At 40.4% G+C, this 27,442-nt stretch overlaps 1 protein-coding gene across 5 annotated transcripts in view; it reads right to left on the reverse strand.

The window, feature by feature from the left end:
• Positions 1-620: 620 nt before the first annotated feature.
• ORC5 (origin recognition complex subunit 5) overlaps positions 621-27,442 on the reverse strand; it is a 124,407-nt gene continuing 97,585 nt past the window's right edge. For 3 of the 5 annotated variants that reach the window (XR_007769899.1, XM_050925909.1, XM_050925884.1), the window contains 2 exons: positions 10,290-10,402; positions 621-1,172 (listed from right to left, as the gene is read on the reverse strand). Coding sequence is in view for 4 of the 5 variants with exons in the window: in XM_050925909.1 (XP_050781866.1) it covers positions 1,127-1,172; positions 10,290-10,402 (159 nt within the window). In the remaining variant the exon portion in view is untranslated. Of the gene's footprint in view, positions 1,173-10,289; positions 10,403-11,271; positions 11,295-27,442 lie in introns of those variants that run through there. The other 2 variants (XM_050925927.1, XM_050925918.1) reach the window with 2 other exon arrangements.

A 27,442-nucleotide genomic window follows, 5' to 3' on the forward strand; every position in this document is an offset into this window, starting at 1 on the left:
AAAACTTGGATGTTTTGAAAATTAAGTGTTGGAGTTTCTCAGCAAGTGTGACAAAGGCTTTACGGTATGATAACTGATGTTCAACTTTTTGCCTCTTTCAGACTGCAGTGTTTTCTCTGCTAAGAATAGCGTGCAACAGGTCCATCGTGTTACTTGCTGAATCTTTATCTTCCATACACGTTACTGCAGAACCGCTCATGCTGCACCACAGTATAGCATGAACCCTGGCTTTAGAGTGTACTTACAAGTATACTTCAAACTAGATTGCTTTGCTTCAATAACACACTATGCTAAAATATTTCCACTGAGAACTGCACAAGAATTTGCACTTAAGAAAACTCTGGCTGAGCTCAAAAGAACTATAGGAATATTTAAATTAAAAGTTCCTTGAAAGCTGGCAAGTGGAAAAGCCCTGCCAATATTGGCATCTAGCATGTAAATGACAGATTTATCAGTCATACATTTTAAAATCTGATTTTTTTAAAAGCTTGATAAAGAGAAGGTTACGGTTAACATTTACAAGTGTGCCGATAACTTTGGGGTTTTCCTATCATAATCCCTATATATATGCGAGTTGAACATCTAATCTATATAGGATTCACAGACAAGCACACACCAGCTTGATTTTAAACATGCACTTATGTTTATTATATTTTGCTGCTCCACTCTCTTAAAATGGTGGCTTTAGGAAAAGCTGCTTTGGCAGGCAATTGCAAAGATTCCTGCGGAGAGGACGTGAAAAGACTGGGCATACAAACAAGGGCTGCTGCCATGTTCAAAGCACAGGGGATAGTTCATAGAGCAAAACGTAGTCCTAAGTAAATGGGTTTCAGGCAATTTCAGTGTTAAGATAACATCATTAAGAGTAGAACAGATTGTGCTCAAACCCTGCTGTTTATAATTAACACATTGCTTCCAAATACTCCAGGGTCCTGGTAAATAGTCCTCTGCTCAGATCCACCCAGACCAATCAGAATATTTTCATCAGATTGCATGCTGGGCAAGCACCTGTTTGGACAAATCCAGTAGAGCCAAAACGCTCCTCTCCCTGGCCAGCTAAGTAGATAGAGGAATACAGCTTGCTTTAGTCATTGTCGCAGTGTCCATATGGCTGTGAGGCTTGTTTTCACAAGAAATCGTACAAGTACTTTATTATGTCGAAGTTCACGGTCCTGTAAACAAAAACATACAGTATTTTAGAACAATAAACCCTAGAGTGCTCAGACTATAATCTGGTGACAATGCACACAAGACACACTTTGCAACAGATAGCAATTCCTCAGAGATAAATAAAATAAGACATTGAATTACAGAATATAAATTATATAGACACCATTATTTATAGCATTAGTCTTTTGACTGTTTAAACTTTAGAAGAATTTTATACATCAATAAAGTAATCCCTTACCAAGGATTTAAAGATTGAAAGTAAGAATCTTTAGGCAGTAAAAACAAACTTAGATCTAAGTTGACAACAATTTATTTCTTTAGCGTGGTAAACACGATACACTAGTTGGAGATGCAGAGCAGCAATCTTTTAAGCTATTAAACATTTTGTTCCTCTTCCAAACCACCTGTTTCAGTATTATGTACTGCATAACTCCTTCATCTGTACTCATTTGCAGTCTGCGTTCTTTCAGTCTTGACACTAGTTGACCCATGTTCACAGCTAAATTTGAAAACTCCAAGAATGCTACTCAATAGGATAGAAGATTCTAATGTATACTTCTGTACTTTGATGGCAGGCAGAATGAAATCGCAGTGGAATAAAACATGTAATTAATTTTTTTCTCCAAACTCATTCTGCTGTACAATCTAACATTCAGATTTGGGGGGTTACTATTTGAATAAATGACCAAAATTACTGGATATAATGACAAGTATAAAATTTAAAAAAAGTATTCAGTGCTGCAAAAATAGCTGATCACAATGCAAAGTAAAGATTAACTAATTGGATGTCTTATTTGTCAGGCCATCATTTCATATTCTTGGCTCACACATCACTTTGCAATCCACATTTAAAAAAAGTTTCTACAAAGTATTGTATTGGGCACAGAAAATCCAGAGATATATAATCATACAGCTTCTGATTTCTACTTATTAAAACCATTACAAAGCTAAATGAAGTGAACTATAACAATATATTCTGTAATGTCATACAGAGCTACATGTAAGTACATTGGTGGACGTGCAGGTGAATGAACCGGTGATGGTGTGGCTGATCTGGTTAGGTCCTGTGATGGTGTCGCTGGTGTAGATATGTGGGCAGAGTTGAAATAGAGGTTTGTTACTATGGTGCGGTGTGCAGTTACTGGTGAGAATATGTTTCAGGTTGGCAGGTTGCCAGGAGTCTCTGGAAAAATTCCACCACGATTTCAACAGCTTCCACCCCACCATCAACTTCAGCCTGGACCAATCTACACGGGAGGTCCACTTCCTAGACACCACGGTACAAATAAGTGATGGTCACATTACCACTACCCTATACCGAAAACCTGCACGTTCACTAATGTAATATACGCCATCATATGCCAGCAATGCCCCTCTGCTATGTACATCGGCCAAACTGGACAGTCACTATGGAAAAGGATAAACGGACACAAATCAGATATTAGGAATAGCAATATACAAAAACCTGTAGAACACTTCAACCTCCCTGGCCACACTATAGCAGACCTTAAGGTGGCCATCCTGCAGCAAAAAAACTTCAGGACCAGACTTCAAAGAGAAACTGCTGAGCTTCAGTTCATCTGCAAATTTGACACCATCAGCTCAGGATTAAACAAAGACTGTGAATGGCTTGCCAATTACAAAACCAGTTTCTCCTCCCTTGGTTTTCACACCTCAACTGCTACAATAGGGTCTCATCCTCCCTGATTGAACTACCTCATTATCTCTAGCTTGCCTGCATATATATAACTGCCCCTGGAAATTTCCACTACATGCATCTGACGAAGTGGGTATTCACCCACGAAAGCTCATGCTCTAAAACGTCTGTTAGTCTATAAGGTGCCACAGGATTCTTTGCTGCTTTTACAGATCCAGACTAACACGGCTACTCCTCTGATAGTGGGATGGAAAGGGGACAGAAATAATGAAAATGGAATAAAGAAGCAGACAAGGAAAGGAAATGAGAAAGAGGTCAGAAAAAATAATAGAGATTTTCAGATTCCAAGGCCAGAAGGGACCATTATGATCATCTGAAACTTCATCAAATAATTCCTAGAGCATATCACTAAGAAAAACATTCAAACTTGTTTTAAAAATTGTCAGTGATGGAGATTCCACTATGACTCTTGGTAAATTGTTTCAATGGTTAGTTACTTTCACTATTAAAAATGTACAGCCTTATTTCCAGTCTGAATTTGTCTAGATTCAACTTCCAGCCATTGGAATATGTTATATCTCACTGCTAGATTGAGAGCCCATTAATAAATATTTGTTCCATATGTAGATACCTATAGACTATACTCAAATTACCACTTAACATTCTCTTTTGGTAAGCTAACTAGACTGAATTGCTTTAGTCTATCACTATGTTTTCTAATCTTTTAATAATTCTCATGGCTCTTCTTTGAACCCTCTCCAATTTATCAGCATCTTTCTTGGACTGTGGGCACCAGAGCTGGACACAGGATTCCAGCAGCGGTCACACTAGTGCCAAATATGGAGACAAAATAACCTCGCCACTCCTACTTGAGATTCCTCCGTTTATGGATCCAAGGCTCACATTAGCCCTTTTGGCCCCAGTGTTACACTGGGAGCTCATGTTCAGCTGATTATCCACCACCCCCAAATCTCTTTCAGGGTCATGGCTTCCCAGGATAGAGTCTGCTATCCTGTAAGTAGGGCCTACATACTTTGTTTCTAGATGTGTATACTTAGCCATATTAAAATGCATATTGTTTGCTTGTGAGGAGCTGACCAAGTGATCCAGATCACCTGAATTGTGAACTGTCCTCGTCACTATTTATCACTCCTCCAATTTTTGTCATCTGCAAGCTATCATTGATGATTTTACATTTTCTTCCAGGTCATTAATAAAGATATTAAATAGCATAGTGCCAAGAACCAATCCCTGCAGGGCCCCACTGCACACACACACTCAATGATGATTCCCTGTTTAAAGTTACATTTTCAGACCTATCAATTATCATCTAGGTATGGCCCCATCGCCGTAGTATCTCAGCATGTCTAACTATTTGGAAACAGACAATCTCTCCCTTTCTTCCATCACAAAAATAGCTTGAATAGAGTTGTGTGTGGGTGGGTGCATGCAGGTCCTACTGAGAGACAGCTGAGCAAACAAGTTATATTTTGCATTGAGTTCTGAAAGTCGTGAAGACTGTGACAACTGCTCTCTTGCAGGAGTGAGTTCCACAGTGTAGCTCCTGCTCCTGTGCTCTGACCCTCCCTATGCTGCTGGGAAGTGTCATGGTTCCAGTGGAATGTAGGTTTGGTGGGAGGTCACATTGCAAAGGGACAGCTAATCTCTCAAGTGGCTTGGTTCAATCCAATGGAGCACTTTGAATATCAGGACAGAGTCCCTGAACTGGATTCTGTTCATTGCAGATCCAGCACAAGCAGCAGAGCACCAGGGTGTATGTGTTCACAGCAATCTGTGTTGCAGATGTTGGTTTTTATATATTGTTGGTAACAAATTTTGTGTTAAGTGCTAAGTATTATCTAGGCTTGGGCTACCTTTGTGACACTGCACCTCATGTTCTTTATAATATATTGTTATAATATGAATATGGCATAACTAAGATACGTTTCATACAAGATGGATCATGTCAAGTAGAACTGGAAAGGTTGATTTGCTGAATGTGAATCCTATTTAAGGCTGGGGAGTGAATTAATCAGATCTCTTCTCCACTGCCTCCCTGCCTACGAAGGAAGACTGCTGAAAACACCTGAAGAAACAAAGGAACTAAGCTGGGGAAAGGCAAGGGCTGAGTCCAGGCTAAGACAGGGGTAGCCTGTGAAGAGAAGTTACTGGAACCCTGAGCTGCAGAAACTCTGCAACCTGCCTAAAACAACATTGAGGGTGGGAAATTACTATTTGTAACCTGTTTCTTTAGTGTATTAAACTTAGTTTGTGTGTTCCGTTTTATTTGCTCAGTAATCCGCTTTGTTCTGTTTGCTATCCCTTATAATCACTTCATCTATACAAGGCAGTGTTTGGTCTGCACATCAGGAGTACCATAAACATGTGCCGCAGCCTGATTTTCAGGGATGGTATGGTCACCTGTGGAGGCCCCCACAATGTCCTTCCCACCTCAGTGGGCATTCTGGGATCTGTGGGCAGCTCATAGACAGTATTGCCCCAACCCTAAGTGGCACCATGGAGGTACACAGGTACTCCTCACCAAAATTCAGTGCCAACAGATGCCTCTCCCAAACTGACCTTTGAGGAGACAGAAGTAGTCTTAGATCAGGAGGCAGCTCCTGCTACCACCATTTCATTCTCGCCAGACGAGACTATCATGCCCCTCTGCCTATTGCTGGAGATGATTTCAGAAATTTCCAAGAACTCTTCAAAAGAATAGCAGACACACACCAGATACCCCTAGAGGAGATCTTTGAGTCAGGTCACGAGCTCTTGGACATACTCCACATGTCTGCCTCCTCCAAGATTGCCCTCCTGATTAACACAGCATTCATGGAACCCACCACAAGCATCCTCCAGACGCCTCACTACCATCCCACCCACATGTAAGAGAGAAGACAAAAATTATTATGTTCTTTCATAAGGGACTGAATTCCTATTGAAACACCCTTAGCCAAATTCATTGGTAGTCGATGCAATTAATGAATGGGGCAAACAGTATTACTCTAGAACCACTCCTTATGATAACCCAGTTTGCTCACCCAATTATCAAGATTTCTCCAGGGAGTGTGCAACCTCTACCCAGAACCCAGAGCCCCCAATGTCCCTGTGGGACCTGACTTTTGTACTTCGATCTCTCAGAACTGCCCCATTTGAACCTTTGGCCATATGTTCTCTTCTACATCTTTCCATGAAAGTAGCCTTCCTAGCTGCCATCATGTCTGCTAGCATGTGGGAGAAATAGGGGGTCTTATGGCAAGTTACTCTCAGAACTCACCCTAAATTTTTGCTTGAAGTTCCTTCTTCCTTCCACATTCATCAACCTATCCATCTTGCACGTTCTTCCCTAAACCTCACAAGGATAGAAAAGAGGCAATTTTCCACACCCTGCACGTCAGAACAAGGCTAGCCTTTTATCTTGAACAGACCAAGTCATTCAGAAAGACTCCTAAATTGTTCCTCTCCATCACAGAATGTTCCAAAGGCAAACTCATTGCTAAGCAGAGCCTTTCTAGATGGATTTCAGATTGCATCTACCTTTATTACTGACAACATGACCTACAACCCTCCCCCCGCAACCCGCTCATGGGTCAGAACACACTTCACAAGATCTGTAGCCACATCGGCTGCCTTCCTGAACGACACGCTTATTATCGACATATGCAAAATAGCTACTTGGCCATCACCTCCCACATTCATACAACACTGAATCATTGATTAGGTCTAAGCACCTGACACACGGCTGGGGGACACAGTCTTCTCGTTTATTCAGAACTATCTTTGAATCCCTCCTCCCACCAAGGGGCACTGTTATACAGTCACCTAAAGTGGAACACCCACAGGGACATCTCTTCAAGATGTGTCTCTCTGTGGGTGCTCCACTACCCTCCTTCCTCCCCTCCACTTCGGAGTTCTCATCAATACTCTGCGTAGAGAAGGAACTGAGGTGGGGCGACTGCACAGTGCTAATCAACTGCCACCATAGACATGAAATGGGGAGAGCGAATGTGTGGCCTAGCTGGGTATTGCTGTTGAAATTCTCTGACTAGAGGCAAGGGGGCACAATGACCTAAAATGGAGCACTCACAGGGGGACACATCTCAAAGAACCTCAGTTACTGCACAAGGTGAGTAACCTTCTGTTACACCTAGATATATTGGCTTTGGGTCATGTGCTAGTCATTCTCCATTCAAGATGTTGAGTCCTCATGAACCGTTTTCATGACTGAGGTGAAAACATGGAGGACACTGTCTTTGACACACAATAATTTAAGACTCCAATTATTGCAGTAGCCACTGATAGCTGCCATGTTTTGGTTAAGATTGTCCTTGACCTTTCTGAAGTCCCTGTCTCTTGAAGCTAGGCAGATGTCATCCACATACTTAAATGGCTTTGAGATTGTTGGAGGTAGATCTTTCTGTAACTATGTTGAAAAGAGGTAGGGCAAAAATAGATTCCTGAGGGAATCTGTTCTTCCAGATCCTCCATGTGCTCAGTTTATTTTCTAACATCACCTGGAATTGTCTGTTTCAAAAGATCATTTCCGTAACTATAAACAACCCATTGAGGTAACATCTTTGACACCATGATCAACAGGCCAATGTGCCAGACAGTAGTCAAGAAACACAGCCTCTTGTCTTTTTTCCTTCTGCAGAAAACCATTTTCTGTACAGGTAGTAAGAGCAAGAAGCAGGTCCGGAACCTTGCCCTGCTCATCACTCAGATCCTGTTCTACTGTGGGCATGATTCTTTGCGGAATTAGTTGCTCCAAAAGTTTGTAAGTACAGCTCAAAAGTGATTATCCTATGCTAGCTAGCTAGAATGGACTGGTGTTTTCCTGGTTTTGGTATAGCTGTTGACAATCATTTTATGCTCTTCTTACAGATGGAACAGAATTTCTGGTGCAATCTTGTCAAGACCACATGTTTTTCTTGCTTTCAGCAGTGCTCTCTTCATTTCTTCAGTGGATGAAGACTGAAAGATGTCGTATTCACATGAAAGTGGAGACAGTCTTTATGAGTGCCATTCCCTCTTTACTGATTTCTCATATCCCTGTTGGCTTTTGTCGTATCGGTTAGTATGTGGTGACGCTGTTTGGGGACACTTTCCACTGGTGTGTGGTTAGTGGTTTTTGCGCTGCGCCAAGCTTCCTTCTGAATGACTGTACTTTCCTGCTAGACCTTGTCACATCCGTAGTTGATTTAACTTATTCCCAACATTCTCTGCAACAGGAATAGAGGTTGTCAGTGGTTTGCTGTCTCTAAGTTACCACATTCTTCACACTGTTTCAGAAGTTCTCTGCATTCCACATCTAAGCAGGCTATGTAAGTCTTTTGTTAGACACATGGGATAGATTTAGTGGCTGCTTCAAAGATTGCTTTTGAGAAGCAAGTGTAAGTGTTTTCTTCAGAATATTACGTGGTATGCACACTATGTACTCATTGATCAACTGATAATTTTTTCCAGTCTTCCCCCTTCTATAATTCCACCATAATCTAGGTATAGTGGTTATTATGGAGATTGTCACTCCTATCAGAATAAGAATAGGGCAGAAGGGGACAGGTAGTGGCTGTGTGGAAGTTTCCAAGACCTCCAAAGGAGGCTGGTAACTGTTGGCCCCTGTGACGAGTTAGACTCCCCTTCTGGGGTGCCATCTGATGTACTAGGATTTCACTGAGCCTCTCCTGCTCAACCAGCCTGGGTTCCCGCTCCCTGCTTTGCTGAATTAGGCTCTTCGGCCTCTTGCAGCACACACACACAGGTAGGGCCAGACCCTGCTGCAGTCACAGACTGAAGTCAGCTCTATGTGAGAGGACTCCCCTAGCACTCACGTGCACACCCCTTTTGGGAGATAAACCCAAAATAATATTGTCTTGCACCATACAGAAAAATCTGCACAGCACAAGCTCATAAAAATCCACCCTCTTCCTCAATGTGAAAAGAGATGTGCATGACTTCTTGCTCCCTCCTGTTAGAAATTGCATTTACTGGGTTTAATAATAAAACAAAACAAATTTTATTAACTATAAAAGGGAGATTTTGAGTGATTCAAGGGATAGCAAACAGAACAAAGCAGATTACTAAGCAAATGAAACAAAATATGCAAACTGAGCTTAACATACTAGATAGGTAGGATACAAATTAGCAAATTCTCACTCTGAGTGATAAATAGGTTGGCAGATTCTTCAGGCACAAGTTGCCTTGGCTTTCCCAGGTTTTCTTACACAGGCTAAAAATCCTTCCTGCCCGGGATCATCACTTCCCCCAGTTTGGTCTTTGCTCTTCAGGTGATTTTAGGTGTGTTGTAGGGAGAGTGAGGTCCTCTCCTGTTGTCAGTGTCCCTCTTTTATATCTTCCCCCCACTTGCTGGAAAGCTTTTTTGCTGTGACCTGGGTCAAACAGTTCCCATTGTATGAAGCTATCTGACCTGGGTCAAGCAGTTCCCATTATGTCGAGTTACCTCTGAGAGGTTTCTGTTGTGCACAGTTCCTCGGGTAATTCTTATGCTTGTGTGCATTTCTTCAGTAAGCTACTAACATTGTTTGTCCTCATCCAACATAGCACATTTGAAATACAGAGACATGGTCAATATTTCCTGCTTCAGATACAAAATGATACATGCATACAAATTGGATAAACACATTCAGTAAATCATGACCTTTCAAAGGATACCTCACATGGGCCAGCTTGCAGAAAGTATATCTTAGTTATACCATATCATATCATATTCATATTTCTATAAAGAATATGGAGTGTAATGTCACAGCCCCCTGTGGAGATGTCCCAGCTGAGGTCAAGAGAACAGCAGTACTTCCATTATGCAGAGAAAAAGTGGCTGGCGGCTTAAGGAAATGAAAGAACTATAGATCATTTACAGAAGCCCAGTCTGTGAGATCCTGTCCATTCTTGTCAGATTCTCTTATAGACCAAGAAGGTGTGGGTGACTGTTGAAGCCCCTAATAGATGGATGGATGGATGGATGCTGAAGTAAAGATGGGGTGTTTCAGGCTACATCAGCAGGCTTATGAACATTCGCAACTTCAAACTGACTAACTCTTACAATATCACAGTGAGGCAAAGTAGTTGGCAGGGCCTCCACATAAATATCAGATTTACATAAATGGCTCTGCCACATTTTCCATGAAGATTGTAGCTAACAGTGTCATAGCCTCTCACTATCAGCCAACTGGCAAGGAAGGAATCTGCGTGCTTTTCTAAGAGACCACTAACATCCACCCTTGACAGGCCATGAGATTCTCTATTACTGAATGCTTTGCAGCTGACAGCCCCTCAGTACTGAATTGAAGAATGGAGAGAAAAGGATCAACAAGTACCACTCCCGTATCACTGTGCATTGCAGGAAGCCAGTATAAATGGTTAAACAAAGAATTGGTTTTGAAATCTCAACCTTTTATACAGGTCGGTGCATGCAACATTAAATGCTATTTAACAATCTTACCTTGCAATAGCCCTGATGAAGTCAAGAGAGACAGTACATTTGTACTTTGGTCCATCAAGCTGGTCATCATGACCAACCAAGGTTAAAAGCTGGAGTGTCACAAGAGAGGTGATCTAGAAACAAGAGACATCACTGAAACATTACTCACTTTTGCAAACAGGAATAACAATGACCAAATTTTCATTTGTCACCAACATAACTTTTGCAAGGTCACCAAATGTCTCATATTTCATAAGAAAGTTCTACATCTGGCTATACTGTCCCACTGATTGTCACTCTGTTCTGAAACCAGCTGACCCAGAAGGGTGTAAATTCACATGACCAGGTCTGCAGCAGGAGCAGCCTTATGCATAGGTTGAAATCTAGGGCACTTCATATCAGAGGTTACCCTGAAATTCTTCTTAAATATCTCTATAGTTCCGTTAAACTCCCTGAATTGGCACTTCCTAAGTCTTGACAGCCACCCAAGACATACATCAAGTTCACTTCCGTCATATGTGGAGACCATCTTTTTGAATCGTCATACTCAGAGTTTTATACCCCAGAGCCCCTTGTGCCAGATTAGACCACTTTTCAAACAAACTCATTGTATCACCCTACCCTGTTGTGAGACAGAAGCCCCAAAGTTGGAAGGCAGGATGAAGGGTCCTGAAGATCATGCACTAAGCCAAAAACCCATCCCTTGGGGAGTGGGCCTGGAAGAAAGAGATATGTGTGTGTGCACACATATGTACAGACACACACACACACATACACACACTATATATCTTGAGAGATCGATCAATGTGCACAAATAGACATTTCTCTCTTTTCCTTCTTTCAAAAGATGATCTCTTAGCAGAGTTGGATAAGTACATATCAATACATACATATATATGTACACACATGCACACTCAATGCCATTAAAGTCTTGATAGTTTCCACACTGTGGTATCACAGGTATACACCATATTAAACGTAAGGAATACACTTTACTACTTACTTTAAATGGCGTCCAAGTACACACTAAAAATAAAGGAAAGGAAGGAGTATGGAGACTAGGGTGACCAGACAGCAAATGTGAAAAAATGGAGTAATAGGAGGTAATGGGGGGGAGGGTAATAGGAGCCTATATAAGAAAAAGATCCAAACATTGGGACTGTCCCTATAAAATTGGGACATCTGGTCACACCTAAAGGAGACCCTAGAAAAAGTGTGAATGGTGAGAGACAAATGAGAGAGAGAGAGAAATGACAAAGGTGGAAGTACAGATGCAGAGATATAGGAAAAGAATGAAGCTGGGAGTTACAGAACTAGAATGGAAAAAAGACAAAAAATACGCTATGAATACACATTTAGTTTAACAGAGCTGCTGAAGGCTAATCTGTGTTAAGTGTGTGCCTCAAGGGTGATTTTTATTGTTGTTATAATCATCATCATCAGATGTAATAATAAATATTTATATTGTATTATACTAGCACCCAAGGGCTGCAGTCAGGATTTAGGTCCAGTTGTGCTGGGCACTGTACAAATACAGAAAAGAGACAATCCCTCCCATAAAGGGTTCATAGGCTAAAGACAAACTTATTTACAGGATTTATTTTTAAAGTGTCCATATTGTTGGCTATTTTCTCCTTCTGACTTCAAGATTGAGGGTGGGATGCCAAGTTCTTTGCCAAAGGCATCTGTGAACCCGGTGTGGTGTGCAGGTGAGTTCACTGATCAGTGTCCCACTAGCTCTGCTTGACACTGCAGAGGAAGCTGGGTACTAGTCATAAGAGGAAAGCTTTTTGCTCAGAGCACAATGGATTTTGTAGCAACTAGCCATCAGGACTCTGTTGGGGGAAGCAGGAGAAATGAAGGAACCATTATCCCCTACTACATCACTTGGGATGACCAGAGGATGACAAAGACAAAATTATGCCACCATCTTAAGCCCGCACCCGCACTCCCTTACTGGCTGCTCAAGCTGTGTCTTTGTCTGGCACCTTACTGTCAGTTACTCCTGGGGGAATTCTGTGCCAAAAAATTAAAAAATCTGCATATTTTGTCAAAATAATACAACAATCACTTCAGTTTCAAATTTTTGGGTAATTTATTTCAAAATATCTGTCAACAAGTATGTCAACAATACAGATAACAGCAAAAAAGATTCCCCCAGGAGTAGAGAATTAAACAAACCAGTTTCAGTTGGGGAGTGCTGGAGGGGGCTGGGTGGGGCCCCCAGAGCTTCTTCCCCCACAGAGTTCAAGCGGATGGGATGAGTGCACCCGCATGTCTCCTATTCTTGGAGGGGAGTGCAGTGGAAAACAATTAACAAAGTCTTTGTTCTTTGATGTCTCATAATGTCTCATTTTGTTTCAATGGGCCTTCTTGGTGGGCAGGACCTAACACCCTCTGTAGGAAGCCAGCATTTTACAATAATTAATGTTCCTTTCCTGTTTGATGACTTGCATAATCACAGAGGATTACAATGCAAACATTTAATATCGCTTTATAATATGGGGTACAGATGTTATAAGTGAGATTAATTTTTGTAATTGTTTGACAGCCCTACTGCATATAATAATCATGATTAATTGCAGTTTTAATCACATTGTTAAATAATAATATATACTATTTATTTAAATAATTTTGGATGTTTTCTACATTTTCAAATATATTGATTTCTATTACAACACAGTACAAAGTGTACAGTGCTCACTTTATATTATTCTTGATTACAATTATATGTACTGTAAAAAAGATAAACAAAATAAATTTTTCAATTCACTTCATAAGTACTGTAGTGCAATCTCTTTTTGTAAGTTGCACTTTCACGATATCTAGAATTTTTTTTTATGTAACTGCACGAAAAAATAAAATAAAGTAAAACTTTATAGCCTACAATCCACTGAGTCCTAACTTACTGTTCAGCCAATCGTTAAGACAAACAAGTTTGTCTATATTTACGGGAGATAATGTTGCCCGCTTCTTATTTACAGTATCACCTGAAAGTGAGAACAGGCATTTGCATGGCACTGTTGTAGCTGGCGTTGCAAGGTATTTATGTGCCAGATATGCTAAACATTAGAATGCCTCTTTATGCTTCAACCACAATTCCAAAGAACATGCTTCCATGCTGATGATAGGTTCTGATCAATAACAATCCAAAGCAGTGTGGACTGATGCAGGTTAATTTTCATCATATGAGTCAGATGCCACGAACAAAAAGCTGATTCTCTTTTTTGGCGGTTCATGTTTTGTAGTTTCTGTATCAGAGTGTTGCTCTTTTAAGACTTATGACCACATGCTCCACATCTCATCCCCCTCAGATTTTGGAAGGCACTTCAGATTCTTAAACCTTGGGTTGAGTGCTATAGCTATTTTTGGAAGTCTCACATTGGTATCTTCTCTGCGTTTTGTCAAATCTGCAAGGAAAGTGTTCTTAAATCAAACATGTGCTGGGTCGTCATCTGAGACTGCCATAACATGAAATATATGGCAGGATGTGGGTAAAACCACAATGCAGGAGATGTACAATTCTCCCCCAAGAAGTTCAGTCAAAAATTTAAGCAATTCATTAATTTTTTAACAAGCGTCAGTAACGTGGAAACATGTCCTCTGGAATGGTGGCATAAGCGCGAGGGGGCATATGAACATTTAGCACATCTGGCACATAAATACCTTGCAACGCTGGCTACAAAAGTGTCATGCCAATGCTGGCCTCACTTTCAGGTGACACTGTAAATAAGTGGGCAGTATTAATTCCGATAAATGTAAACAAACTTGTTCGTCTTAGCGATTGGCTACACAAGAAGTAGGACTGAATGGACTTGTAGGCTCCAAAGTTTTACATAGCTTTGTTTTTGAGTGCAGTTAAGTAACAAAAAAAATCTACATTTGTAAGTTGAACTCTCACAACAAAGAGATTTCACTACAGTACTTGTATGAGGTGAACTTAAAAATTCTATTTCTTTTGTACATCTTTTTTACAGTGCAAATATTTGTAATAAAAAATATAAAGTGAGCACTGTACACTTTATATTCTGTGTTGTAAGTGAAATCAATATATTTGAAAATGTAGAAAAAAACATCCAAAATAAATTTCAATTGGTATTCTCTTATTGTTTAATCGCAATTATTTTTTGAATCTAATTAATTTGTTTTGAGTTAATCACTTGAATTAACGATGATTAATTGACAGCCCTAATATGCAGCATCCTACAAGCATTTCATAAAGTCTAAACACATACTTATAAACTTAACATCTATTTTAACAACACTAACACAGAGATGAGCCAGACTGGTTTCCGGCTATGTATTGGTTAGTGTTTAGTTGAGACCTAGGGGCCTTGGCATGAGGTGGCACCTGGTCTGCCAGGTGTCACTGAAGGGATGAAGAGAGAAAATTTATAGACACTATTAATGACTACTCCTTGGAGCACTAGTCCTGGAACCCACAAGGGGAGAGGCAATTAGTTTTAAGTGCAGCACAGGATCTGGTCCAAGAGTGAATACAGCTGAACTGCTAATAGTTTTGTAGGAAGATAACAAAGATACCCAACACAATAACATTTAACTTGAAAAACAAGAATTTTTTTTTTAAACACAGAAGCTAGTTAAATGTACTCTAAAAGAAACAAGTCACAAAAGTGAAATGCCTGCAAGCTGCATGGAAACTATTTAAAAAAATATAACAGAGGCTTAAAGTAAATGTATATCCCAAATAAAAAACAAACAAACAACAAAAGGACCAAAAAATGCTACATCAGCAAAACAGCACAGTAAAAGAGGCGGTTAATAACAAAAAGGCATCCTTTAAAAACTGGAAGTCAAACTGTAGGTAAGAGGATAGAAAGGAGTGCTAACCCTGACAAGTCAAGTATAAAAGTATAATAGGCGGACTAAAAAAGAATTTAAAGAACAACTAGAAAAAATTAACAGCAAAAGTGTTTAACAACATCAGAAGCAGGAAGCCTGCCAAACAATCAGTGGGGTCACTGGACAATCAACGTGCTAAAGGAGCACTCAAGGAACATAAAGCCATTGCAGAGAAGCTAAATGCACCTCACTGCAGAGGATCTAAGGAAGATTTCCACACCTGAGCCATTCTTTTCAGGTAACAAATCTGAGGAACAGCCCCAGATGGAGGAGTTGAGGAAGTTTTGAACATACCAAAAAGTTAGATGATAATAAGTCACTAGGACCAAATGGTATTTGTCCAAGAGTACTGAAGGAACTCATATATGAAACTGCAGAGCTACTAACTGTGCTATGTAACCTATTGTTGAAATCAGCCCCTGTAACAGGTGACTGAAGGATAGATAATGTCATGCTGATTTTTAAAAAAATGTTCCAGAGGAAATCCTGGCAATTACGGGCCAGAAAGCCAAACTTCAGTACCAAGAAAACTGGTTGAAACTATAATAAAGAACAAAGTGATCACACACAGATGAATGCAATATGTTGGGGAAGAGTCAACAAGACTTTTGTAAAAGGCCCTCACTAATTTATTAGAATTCTTTGGGAAGTCAATAAGCATGTGGACAAAGGCAATCCAGTGGATATAGTGTACTTGGACTTTCAGAAAGCCTTTGACAAGGTCCCTCACCAAAGGCTCTTAAGCAAAGTAAACAGTCATGAGATAAGCGGGAAGGTCTTCTCATGGATCAGTAACTAGTTAAAAGATAGGAAGAAACAGTCAGTTTTCACAGGGGAGAGAGGCAAATAGCAGGGTTCCCCAAGGATTTATGCTGGAACCTGTGCTGTTCAATTTATTCAAAACTATTCTGGAAAAGGGGGTAAACAGTGAGGCGGCAACGTTCACAGACTGTACAAAATTACTCAAGACAGTTAAGTACGAAGCGGACTGCAAAGAGTTACAAAGAATATCACAAAACTGAGTGAATGGGCAACAAAACAGCAGAGGAAATTCAATGTTGATAAATGCAAAGCAACATACACTGTTCTGTAATTCAGTCCATTATACTGACAAGAACAGAAACCATACTTGATAGTTGCCCTGTTCTGCTCATTCCCTGTGAAGCATCTGGCACTGGCCAGTGTTGGAAGATAGGATACTGGGCTAGATGGACCACTGGTCTGACCCAGAATGGCCTTTTTTATTCATGGGTGGTGTGGAAAATAAAAAAAGAGGATAAAATAAGTTAGGAGTTACACACCAGGAAGAGGGGCGAGGAAGAAAGGAGAAAGCGTTTCAGATGAGCCACACACAGGAAATACTATCTCCAAAAAGCCACTTCTGGAAGAAGTGTTAGGACTGACGAACTATTTGACTGAGGCAAGAACGAAAAAAACAAACAAAAACAAAACAAGTGCAGAAAGGAGAAATATATTGGTGCAATGCTGCCACAGCTCTCTAGAGGAGCAGGAGGGAGCTTCAGCCTGGGAGACTATTTCTGCAAATGCACAGGGATGTTCTGAAAAATTCATTCTGAAGTGCAATAAACCAAAATGCAAATATTGAACTGTAGGACACAGTCTTTTATACCTGTGAATATATTCCATTAGAATACAGCCTCGTTTGTCCTGCTTAGCTTATGTAAATCACAGCACAGTGAGGACATCAGACTAAACTGATGTAACTACTTTGGCCTTATTTTTTAAAAAATATCTTGATTGCTCAGTTGCGCCCTCTCTCTGTGATGCTGTGTGTCGGGGAGGAGAAAAGATGTTCCTAGTTACTTACCCTCAGCTGATTACAATGCACCATGACACAGTGACATTGTGACATTCAGGATCTGACCAGGCAGAGAAGATATAATGGAAATAGTCCCACATTTCAAGAGCAAAATGTTAACAAGTCTGTAAGTGATTAAATATAATGTACTAAATATAATGTACTGAAGAAGAGTTTCTTAAGTACAAGTGAATGCCTGCATTAGGCAACTGAATGCAAATTCAAACCATCAAGAAAGCAAGTATTTAACCACAGTAAATTTATGTGTAAATAAGCAAAGGAAAGCTAAAGAAATAAGAAGCCTTCAAACCTTCCTTACTGGTTAAAGCTATGTCCCAAAATTGATCACTTTAAAATATTATTCTAATCTCCTTAGTATTTCTTCAGACCCCTAGTCTGTGGTGAGCAAAAACTAGGTTTACTAGGAATGAAACAATGTTTATAAATAAGTATAACTATTTAATTTTGGTTTATAACATATGACAATACAAGTCTGAAAACTATGATATTTAACTGATTCAAGTTTGTGGGAACAAATGAAGATAGCATAAAATTACCTTAGGTCTGTAAATTATGTTAAAGGCAGCTGATTCACAATTCCTTTTGTTAGTTATAGCAGTTTGGAAAACTATAGGAGACTATAGCAACTTTGAAGACTATAGGAAATTACTCAAATTCTAATTTGTGAATCTCTCTGGTTTCAATTTAATGTTACTTCTCTTACCCCTAAATTTGTTATTTTATCAAATCCTTTAAGTTTAAGTCAGAAGAGTACATTTTTCTACATTCTTCACTCAATCAGGTCTTTATTCAGTCAATGAAGAAGCATAATGGAGTAATCTGTTATTACAACTGCTATTTTACACCCCAGTGCACCATTATTGGCTAATCATTTTTGCAGGATATGCTTGCAGCTGGCCTCTTACATTCAGAGACTACCAATGAAATCAGGTCATATCCCACAGAAGGAATGGCATGAGGCTCATAAAAGCTTCCAATGAACACACCATAAGCCTTGATAGCTTGGAGCTGGACCCATCTAAATATTATGTAGGCTGCAGAAATCAAAAGTGACCTTGCTGCTGCATTACAAATGTTCCAGTGCTGCATTAATAACAAATTGTGACCAATTTCCCCTACTCTCATCAAATACTGTATATGGAACAGAAGGTCAGTCCCGTATTGTAAAACCGCTTACTAAATCCTCTGCCTATAAATCAGAAATACTGTCAGACTGGATACCAAGTTTCTGATTAATGTTTTAAGCTTAACATGCTACAAGACACGAGTATTTATTTAGAGTAAAACAAGGTTATTTACCTGGTCAACTGCAGCCCTCCAACTGCGCTTCTTTCATAAATTCTCAGTAAGTTTAATGCATGCACATGGATCAAAAATCACTTTGTAGTGAATGTTTAAACAGAGTTATAAGCCTACAGGTTCAGGTACTGAGACTATGCTTAAAAAGCAGAGGCAGATAAACCTGCTCTTTCCAATTCATGCAGAGCAGCAAACAAAGATTTCAAACGCTAAAGACACCGGAGAGAGAATGAGTGTAGATTGAAGGGAGAAACAAGGTATTAGAACAGCAAATTCCAGTTAAGCAACTTCCTTTTTTACTTCCCCAAATTGCTTCCACAGCTCTCAACCCCCAAAACTAGCAAGCAGCAACCATTAAGAAATTAAGAGTTGCAACAATTAAACAAGTATCAGAGGGGTAGCCGTGTTAGTCTGGATCTGTAAAAGCAGCAAAGAATCCTGTGGCACCTTATAGACTGACAGACGTTTTGGAGCATGAGCTTCTGTGGGTGAATAACCACTTCATCAGATGCATGTAGTGGAAATTTCCAGGGGCAGGTATATATATGTAAGCAAGCTAGAGATAACGAGGTTAGTTCAATCAGGGAGGATGAGGCCCTGTTCCGCAGTTGAGGTGTGAAAACCAAGGGAGGAGAAACTGGTTTTGTAGTTGGCAAGCCATTCACAGTCTTTGTTTAATCCTGAGCTTCAGTTCATCTGCAAACTTGACACCATCAGCTCAAGATTAAACAAAACTGTGAATGGCTTGCCAACTACAAAACCAGTTTCTCCTCCCTTGGTTTTCACACCTCTGTCATAAACAGATAGCTAAGGGTTAATGTCTCTTTCACCTGAAGCACCTGACCAGAGGACCAATCAGGAAACCCGATTTTTTCAACTTTGGGTGGAGGGATTTGAGTGTCTAAGGTCTTTGTTTTCTGGCTGCCTGCTTGCTCTGAGCTTTGGAGAAGTAGTTCTACTTTCTAGTCTTCTGTTTCCAAGTGTAAGGACAAAGAGATCAGATAGTAAGTTATATGGTTTCTTTTCTTTGGGATTTGCATGAATATAAGTGCTGGAGTGCTTTGATTTGTATTCTTTTTGAATAAGGCTGTTTATTCAATATTCTTTTAAGCAATTGACCCTGTGTTGTATCATCTTAATACAGAGAGAACATTTGTACTTATTTTTCTTTCTTTTTATATAAAGCTTTCTTTTAAGACCTGTTGGAGTTTTTCTTTACTTCAGGGAAATTGAGTCTGTACTCACCAGGGAATTGGTGGGAGGAAGAAATCAAGGGGAGATTTGTGTGTTGGATTGCTAGCCTGACTTTGCATTCCCTCTGGGGGAATAGGAAAGTACTTTTTGTTTCCAGGATTGGGAACAGAGAGGGAGATTCACTCTGTTTGGATTCACAGAACTTGTGTCTGTGTATCTCTCCAGGAGCACCTGGAGGGGGGAAGGGAAAAAGGATTATTTCCCTTTGTTGTGAGACTCAAGGGATTTGGGTCTTGGGGTCCCCAGGAAAGGTTTTTCAGGGGGACCAGAGTGCCCCAAAACACTCTAATTTTTTGGGTGGTGGCAGCAGGTACCAGGTCCAAGCTGGTAACTAAGCTTGGAGGTTTTCATGCTAACCCCCATATTTTGGACGCTAAGGTCCAAATCTGGGACTAAGGTTATTACAACCTCAACTGCTAGAACAGGGCCTCATCCTCCCTGACTGAACTAACCTCGTTATCTCTAGCTTGCTTGCATATATATACCTGCCCCTGGAAATTTCCACTACATGCATCCGATGAAGTGGGTATTCACCCACGAAAGCTCATGCTCCAAAACGTGTTAGTCTATAAGGTGCCACAGGATTCTTTCCCAATAATTAAACAAACACTATCCTACTAAACTGGGCATCTGACTGCCCTCCAACTCTAAACAATAAAGCTTCTAGAAAGTGTGCTTTGAGTTCCAAGTGGCAGCTTGGCCAATATCTGCACCAGACACAAGCAAACAGACAAGCCACTTTTACTACAGATGATTGAATTCTAATTCTCACTCAGTGTGGGTCATATTCTAAACACTCAGCAATGCATGTGACAGCCTGTTTGGATAAATACTCCTTAAAGATTACTTGGGTGAAGAAAGCTGAGACTATTGAGGTAGTTGCTAGGTAGGAAAACACAGGAGAGAATACAGGAATACTGATGTCCTGATGTACTGTCATCCTGATTAATGTATAAACAGGTCTTTTATATATAGCTATATATATATACTGTATATATAATCCCACTTAGACAGATGTGTACAGATGTCATTTCCTCTATAGTGATACCCAACAGACAATGTCTAAGTGATGTCCTAAAATGATTTAATCCTAAAAAAATAAAATCCTAAAACTGTTTTGACATCTAAAAAGGTCTGGAGTCTAAATTTCCCTGGACCAAAATGAAGTGTAGTAAAAAATATTTGGAGGATGATGGTCTGAACCAAGTGGAACTCAGACAACAATTTAGTTATAAATTTGCAAAGAGAACAAAGGACAACTTAGAGTGAATGGTGGATCAGTCATTAAAGACTGCATTTCACTCACTCTTCTCAAAGATCTGATTGGAATTAAAAATCAAAACAGTAAAAATAAATAATATTTAGCTCTTATCCAGTGCTTTTTATCCACAGATTTTACAAGTTCTTTAGCGGTAGGCAAAATAAAAAGCACTCTGCTAAAGGCTCAGAAGGTGACTCCATTAGCACTGTGTTGTGATCCCACAGAAATACATTCACCAGTTCTTAAAGGAATCTTTTAAGATGGCATGACTGAACAGTGGAAGTATCTGCTGCATGATGACATGGTCATGGGGCTAAAAGATGTGTGTTGCGGCTAGTCCGAGATAAATTATGTGGAAGCAGCCAGACCTTGCATAACTTTTCTGCCAGGTCTGGGGAAAGTCATGAGCAGCAACTGTGTTTTGTCACCCAAGGCCATCACTTTCTCACTTTGTCTGCTGGCAGAAAACATTTTGTTGGGTTTTCTAGCAGCATAAGTTTCTTTCATTCATCATTATCCTCATCCCCCTCACCTTCCGCAGCCAAGTTCCATTTATCTACCAGTCCCCTCACTTGTGCAGACACAATCTAATTCATATTACTGGACTGCAAAATAGCAAATCTATTATGAGCATCTTCCCCAAATGAAGAAAGGTTTAACACCTCTGCTAGCTAGTAAAGTATTCCCTGAAATGCCTGGAGGTCATTAGGAGACAAGTTTTAAGTTGGATACAAGCCCTACCTCCAGGGACATATATGGAGGAATCTACACAAAGTCTGAGTTTACTGTGGATTCAAATAGACTCAGGGGGCTCAGGAGGAGGAGGAGACTGATGTACACCAAGCACAGAAGCCTCAAATAACAGAGATTAAAGAGGAACATAGGCAAAGGTTGAAAATAGGGAAAACTAGTCAGGACCAAGCTGGCTGATTTTTTGTGGGGGGGGATAATACCGAAAAAATATGGAAGACAGAGTCCAATTCCACAAATGTCTGTGAAGTGAAGTCTAAGGTAGACCTGCTGCTACATGGGAGAAATGGGTGGCAGATGGTCCTGAAGCATCAAAACTACCACACTGGAATACTGAAGCATCAGAAATTGTAATGGGAAGCTATGAGTCTTGTCCTCAAAGTTAAGACAAAAGAATGGGAATCTACTGCTGTCATGGTATATTTCTCCAATCTGAACCTTAGAGTCCAAAAGTTGGGGTACCAGCATGAATTCCCCTAAGCTTAATTACCAGCTTAGATCTCATAGCTGCCACCAATCAGGACTTGGAGTGCCTAATACACTCTGGTCCCCCCAAAACCTTCCCTGGGGACCCCCAAGACCCAGACCCCCTGGATCTTAACAGAAGGAAAGTAAATTCTTTCCCTCATCAGTGCCTCTCCTAGGCTTTCCCTCCCTGGGTTACCCTGGAAGATCACTGTGATTCAAACTCCTTGAATCACAACACAGAGAAATCAGGTTTGTTCCCCACCCTTCTCTTCCCCTCCAGGTGTTCCCTCCCTGGGCTCCTGGAGAGAGAGAGACAGATTCAAGCTCCGTGAATCTAAAACAAAGGGATTCCACCCTTCTCCCCTCCCTTCTCCTTCCCTGTTAAGTACAGACTCAATTCCCTTTTAAGTACAGACTCAATTCCCTTGAGCCTCAAGAAGGGGAAAAAATCAAACAGGTCTTAAAAAGCAAAACTTTTAATAAAAAGAAAGAAAAAAGTAAAAGTTGTCTCTGTAATTTAGATGGTAAAAGTTACAGGGTCTTTCAGCTTATAGACACTAGAAAGAAGCCTCCCCCCAGCAATATGCAATTTAAAATACTTCAAGCGAACTACACATTTGCAAATACAGAAAACAATCAAAAGACTATAACTGTCTGTTCTACTTAATACTCACTATTCTGAATATATAAGAGACTGTAGCACGGAGATTGGCAAGAAACCTGGTTGCACGTCTAGTCCCTTCTAGGACCCAAAGAGAACAAACCCAAACCCAAAAAACACAAACAAAGGCTTCCCTCCACCGAGATTTGAAAGTATCTTGTCTCCTGATTGGTCCTCTGGTCAGGTGTTCTTGGTTCCCTGTTTGTTAACCCTTTACAGGTAAAAGAGACATTAACCCTTAACTACCTGTTTATGACAATCTGTTTATGAAAACTGCAACTCGTGTTTTCAAAAGAAACAATTTCAAATTGCTGACATCTTTAAATACATTACTGCCCACACAATACAGAGCTATAGTAGTTTAGCACTTCGTGAAAATGTAACAGGGCAGCAGGACTCTTCTGGTAACTCATCCTGTCAGCAAGTTTTATAAACCTGCATAAAGGCACTGACATTCTCTTTACTCACAGGGGCAAATGTGGCTCATGAACTTAAACTCTAGACATATGGGAAGTGGCAGTGACTTTCTAGACAGAGGAAATGGAGAGTTAGGACAGAGATATTCCTGTGATAGCTAGTGACAGAGGAAGCAGACACTATGTTTTCTGTTGTATTATTGCTTTGAGGTTACTAATAAAGCCAAACCCCAGGAAGGGAATGAGTTTGGATCTTAACTTGGGGTCTGTGCACTCCTTGGAGGATGGGGGACTTGCAGCTAGATATATAATAAAAAGTTTCCCACTAAAATGTCCATATTGTACTAAATCTTAACAAGGTGATAATGCTGCTTTATAACTAGCTTTGAAAAATATCACTATTTCAAAAGTTCAGACAGTGTAAACCTCAGAAAGTAATCTGTTTTCAAACAAAAATATATAAAAATGTATTCCACATTTGGAAAGTTATAAATGAAAGTAATTGTGCCTCTTTGCAAAAAATTTCAGTTCTCAAAGCTTTTTCTTCATAGCACGTATTACAGTGGCTGTATTTCATTGTCACAAAAGCTTGGAACATCTGGTGAGAACAGACTTGAAAGTAGCCAGAAAAACTGTGTGCGTGATTTGAAAAAAAGGACATTTATCAAGAATATTTTGAACAAAAGAAATTAGAAGAAATATTCTAAGACTGTTCAGAAAAGTAAAATTGGATGTAGTTATAATTTAGTCTGAGTAGAAAAGACCACAGTAACAGTACAATGTTACATACCAGTGACTGACATTTTCTGAAAGGGTAGTCAGGAAGTCTGGAGAAGAATTCTTGACCTTCAAGTCATGACGAAACAGGTGTAATAGCTATGCTGAAATCCAACGACTAAATTTCCCCTTAAATGTAGTTATGTGACAATGATCCTTGAAAAGTGTGTTTTTGGGTAGGTGGGTTATCAAGGGTTAGGGGTTGAGAACTGCAAGTGGCTGAGGGTGGTACCCTGAAGAGAACAGACCTTCTGAAATACTTCTAAGCTCTACTGGTCAAACTTAGAGGCCTAACTCCCAGTTATAACAGAAGCCACACTTAAGGGCAATATATTTTTCACCAACCAGTTACAGTTACACAGATGGGCTTTGCATCATTCCTTAAAAGGTAACAAAGACCAGCTTTGTTAGGCCATTAGGGCTGTGTGGAGGAGAAAAGAATTCCAGAAGTGAAGGCTATTCACTGAGAAGACCCTGCCTCTTACCAGGAAAATGATGACAAACCAGAGAATATTCACACAAAAGCAATAATTGATTAGTGGCTGGATAGACTGATTTACAAGGAAATATATGTTTAGCCTGGCTAAGTGAAGACTGACTAATGGTAAGAAAAGTCCACCAATACAGATTAGAACTGTATGAGATAGAAGGGAGGGGAAATATTTAGCATAGCTAAAAGGGGAGGGGTTATAAATAGAATCAGTGGCATGAATCTAAAGGGGACAATAAGCTGAATATTAGGAAAACCTTCCTTACATAAAAGAGTTATTAGCCTATGAAACAGTTTCCCAGAGGGTTGATGGAACCCCTACTGAGTGGTACTTGCAAAACTGGGCTAGACAAACCACCAGTAAAAGCACAACAGAGAACAATTCTGCACTGGCAAAGAGATATGCCACAAACAGAGGCAGATAAAAGGAGAGTTCTGGAGCGGGTAGCTGCAGACTCAGTGCTTGAAGATAGTGGGATTTGGTGAGTGGTGCATACAGTCTGCCTGTAGTTAGTTTGGTTGACTGTTTGTTCATTCTCTGTGTACAGGCTGCATAGCTGAGCTATGGGCCCTGAGCAAGAAGGGTGCCTTGCTAAAAGCCCTGAGGCTCTAACCCTTGAAGCAGCTGCCAGCTGTTTGAAGACAGAACTTAATTGCTCCCAGGTGGTGAGGGGGTTGAGCTGAGCTCCTCTAAGCAGGGAAGAACTTGTTATAAAAAGTTACTAGCAAGGAGATCACATGAGCCAAGAACAGAAGCAACTAACAGGAGAGTTTTGGAGGAAGTTGAGAGAAGGCATTTTAGAGACTTTCCCTCTAGATTCAGCAGTGTGTGTGATATCAAGATGGCCAACGATAGAGACCTGAAGTGGTTGTACCATGTTCTCTTTCCTGCCTGCAGCCAGAAGGGATGTCCTGTACACAAAGTGTAAGCTGGTGGCTGTCCTGGAGGATTCTTGGATTGCAGGGGCATCTTGAGAAGCTATTGAGAATCATAGTAATTGTACCTCGAGTACCTCAACAGCCAGGTTTGGAAACCGCAGTACCCCAGGTTCAAGGAAGAATGAAGGTGGCCACCAAAGAATCGGGGAGAAAGAGGAAGTCAGAAAGCAGGCCAGGAGATTTGCAAGCAACAGAGGCAAGAATTCAAGGCGACATTCTACACACCAGGAGACAGATGGAGATGGGCAGGCTGTGGTCACCAGAGAGAAGAAATGCAAGAGGAATTCCACACAGCTACAAATATAAATAGATACCAGGTCCTCAATGTGGAAATACTGAAGATACCTCTCAAGATCAGGCAAATCCAACAGACGAGAGAGCTGTACTGGGCATACGTGAATGGCAACTCGGCCCAATCTGTAAGAAAATTAAGCTTGCCCACAAAGAATTGTCCAATCATCCAAAGACGACAAATGATAGTTGTTGGAGATTCAATTCTCTGAAGAACTGAAACAACATTCTGCGAGGGACAGGTGGACAACAGGACAGTGCGTTGTCTTCCTGAGCCAAGGCATGAGACATCACTCTAAGACTGGATAGGCTTCTAATGTCGACGGGCAACATTTTATTGGTGATGGTTCATATCGGCACTAATGACACTGTCTTGTGGGATAGTAGTAGTCCATCGCTGATAATGACAATATAGTTGCAATTCTCATCATGGCTATGCTATGTATATTTGAGATTGATGCCAGCCCACTGGAGACTGCTATTCAAGTTATCTTTGAAGCACTTATATGGATGACCCTTTCTTTTTGCCATACCTCAGCTCCCCGTACAGGATCTGTTTTGGGAGGTGGTAGTCTTCAATTCTGATATGTTCAGTCCACCTACGTTGTGCTCTCAGTAGAACTTCCTCAATGCTGGTTGTGTTTGCTCTCTCACGGACCTTTATATTGGTCACTCTGTCCTGCTGGCAAATGCTCATTATTGAGCAGAAGGCGTACATGTGAAATTGCTCAAACTGTTTAATGTGCTGTTTATAAAGAGTCCATGTCTCAGAACCATACAAGAGAGATGTTAGGACCACTGCACTATAGAACTTCAGTTTGGCGGAGAGATGAATGTTGTGTTGCTCAAGGACTTTTGTTCGGAGTCAACAAAAGGCCAGGCTGGCTTTACTGATTCTGGATGGAGATGGCTGGTACTGGAGCACTGGAATGAGGTGGTGGTTGGAACAAGACCTCTATCTTGTCAAGACTGATAGTAAGGCCAAAGAGCTGGGATGCTCTTGCCTTGTGGGATATCTCACAGATAACAGATGACTTCAGGGAACTCGGAAGCGTGCTGAAGAATATCCAAGTCTTCCTCTTTGAGATCGTTCCTGTCTCAAGAGCAAAAGAAGACAGAAGGCAGGAGATTCTAGAAGTGAACCGTTGATCGGTAAGCGGTGTAGGGTTTTGATTTTATGGAACATCTTTCTATGGTGACATGGCTGTATAGTTTGGATAGCCTTCACCTCAGTAGAAGGGGAACCAATTTTCTTGGGGGCAAACTGGCTAGAGTAGTCAGGAGAGCATTAAACTAATAGCAAAAGGGGAGGGTAAAAAGGTGGAAGAAAATAACTCAGACCAAATTTTAAATTTTGAGCAGAAAATTAATCAAGGAATCAGAAAACATGAAGAGAAAAAATTCTTGAATTGCCTATACACTAATGCCAGGAGCCTGGGTAACAAAAAAGAGGAACTGGAATTGCTCATTTATGCGCACAAGTTTGATCTAGTTGATATTACTGAAACCCAGTGGGATGATTTGCACTATTGGAATATTAAAATCAATGGTTAAAAACTATTTAGGAAGGCCTGTGCGGGCAAAAGGGGAGGGAGAGTGGCACTATGTCAAAAATGGCATTACCTGTTTCTAAGTTACTGATAACTTGGAAGGACATGATCTTGAAAAAAAGCTGTATCATCATTGTGAATTTCAATTTAAGTGACATATGCTGGACATCTGATGCAGCTAGCACTAAAACATCTTGCAATTTCTAAACATCATAGATGACAATTTCCTAACACAAGAAGTGTTGCAGCTACATGGGGAAATTCGTTATTAGACCTTGTATTAACAGATAAATAGGAACTGATTGCTTAGGAACG

The sequence above is a fragment of the Gopherus flavomarginatus genome, chromosome 1 (assembly GCF_025201925.1).
Source record: "Gopherus flavomarginatus isolate rGopFla2 chromosome 1, rGopFla2.mat.asm, whole genome shotgun sequence".
Lineage (NCBI taxonomy): Eukaryota > Metazoa > Chordata > Testudines > Testudinidae > Gopherus > Gopherus flavomarginatus.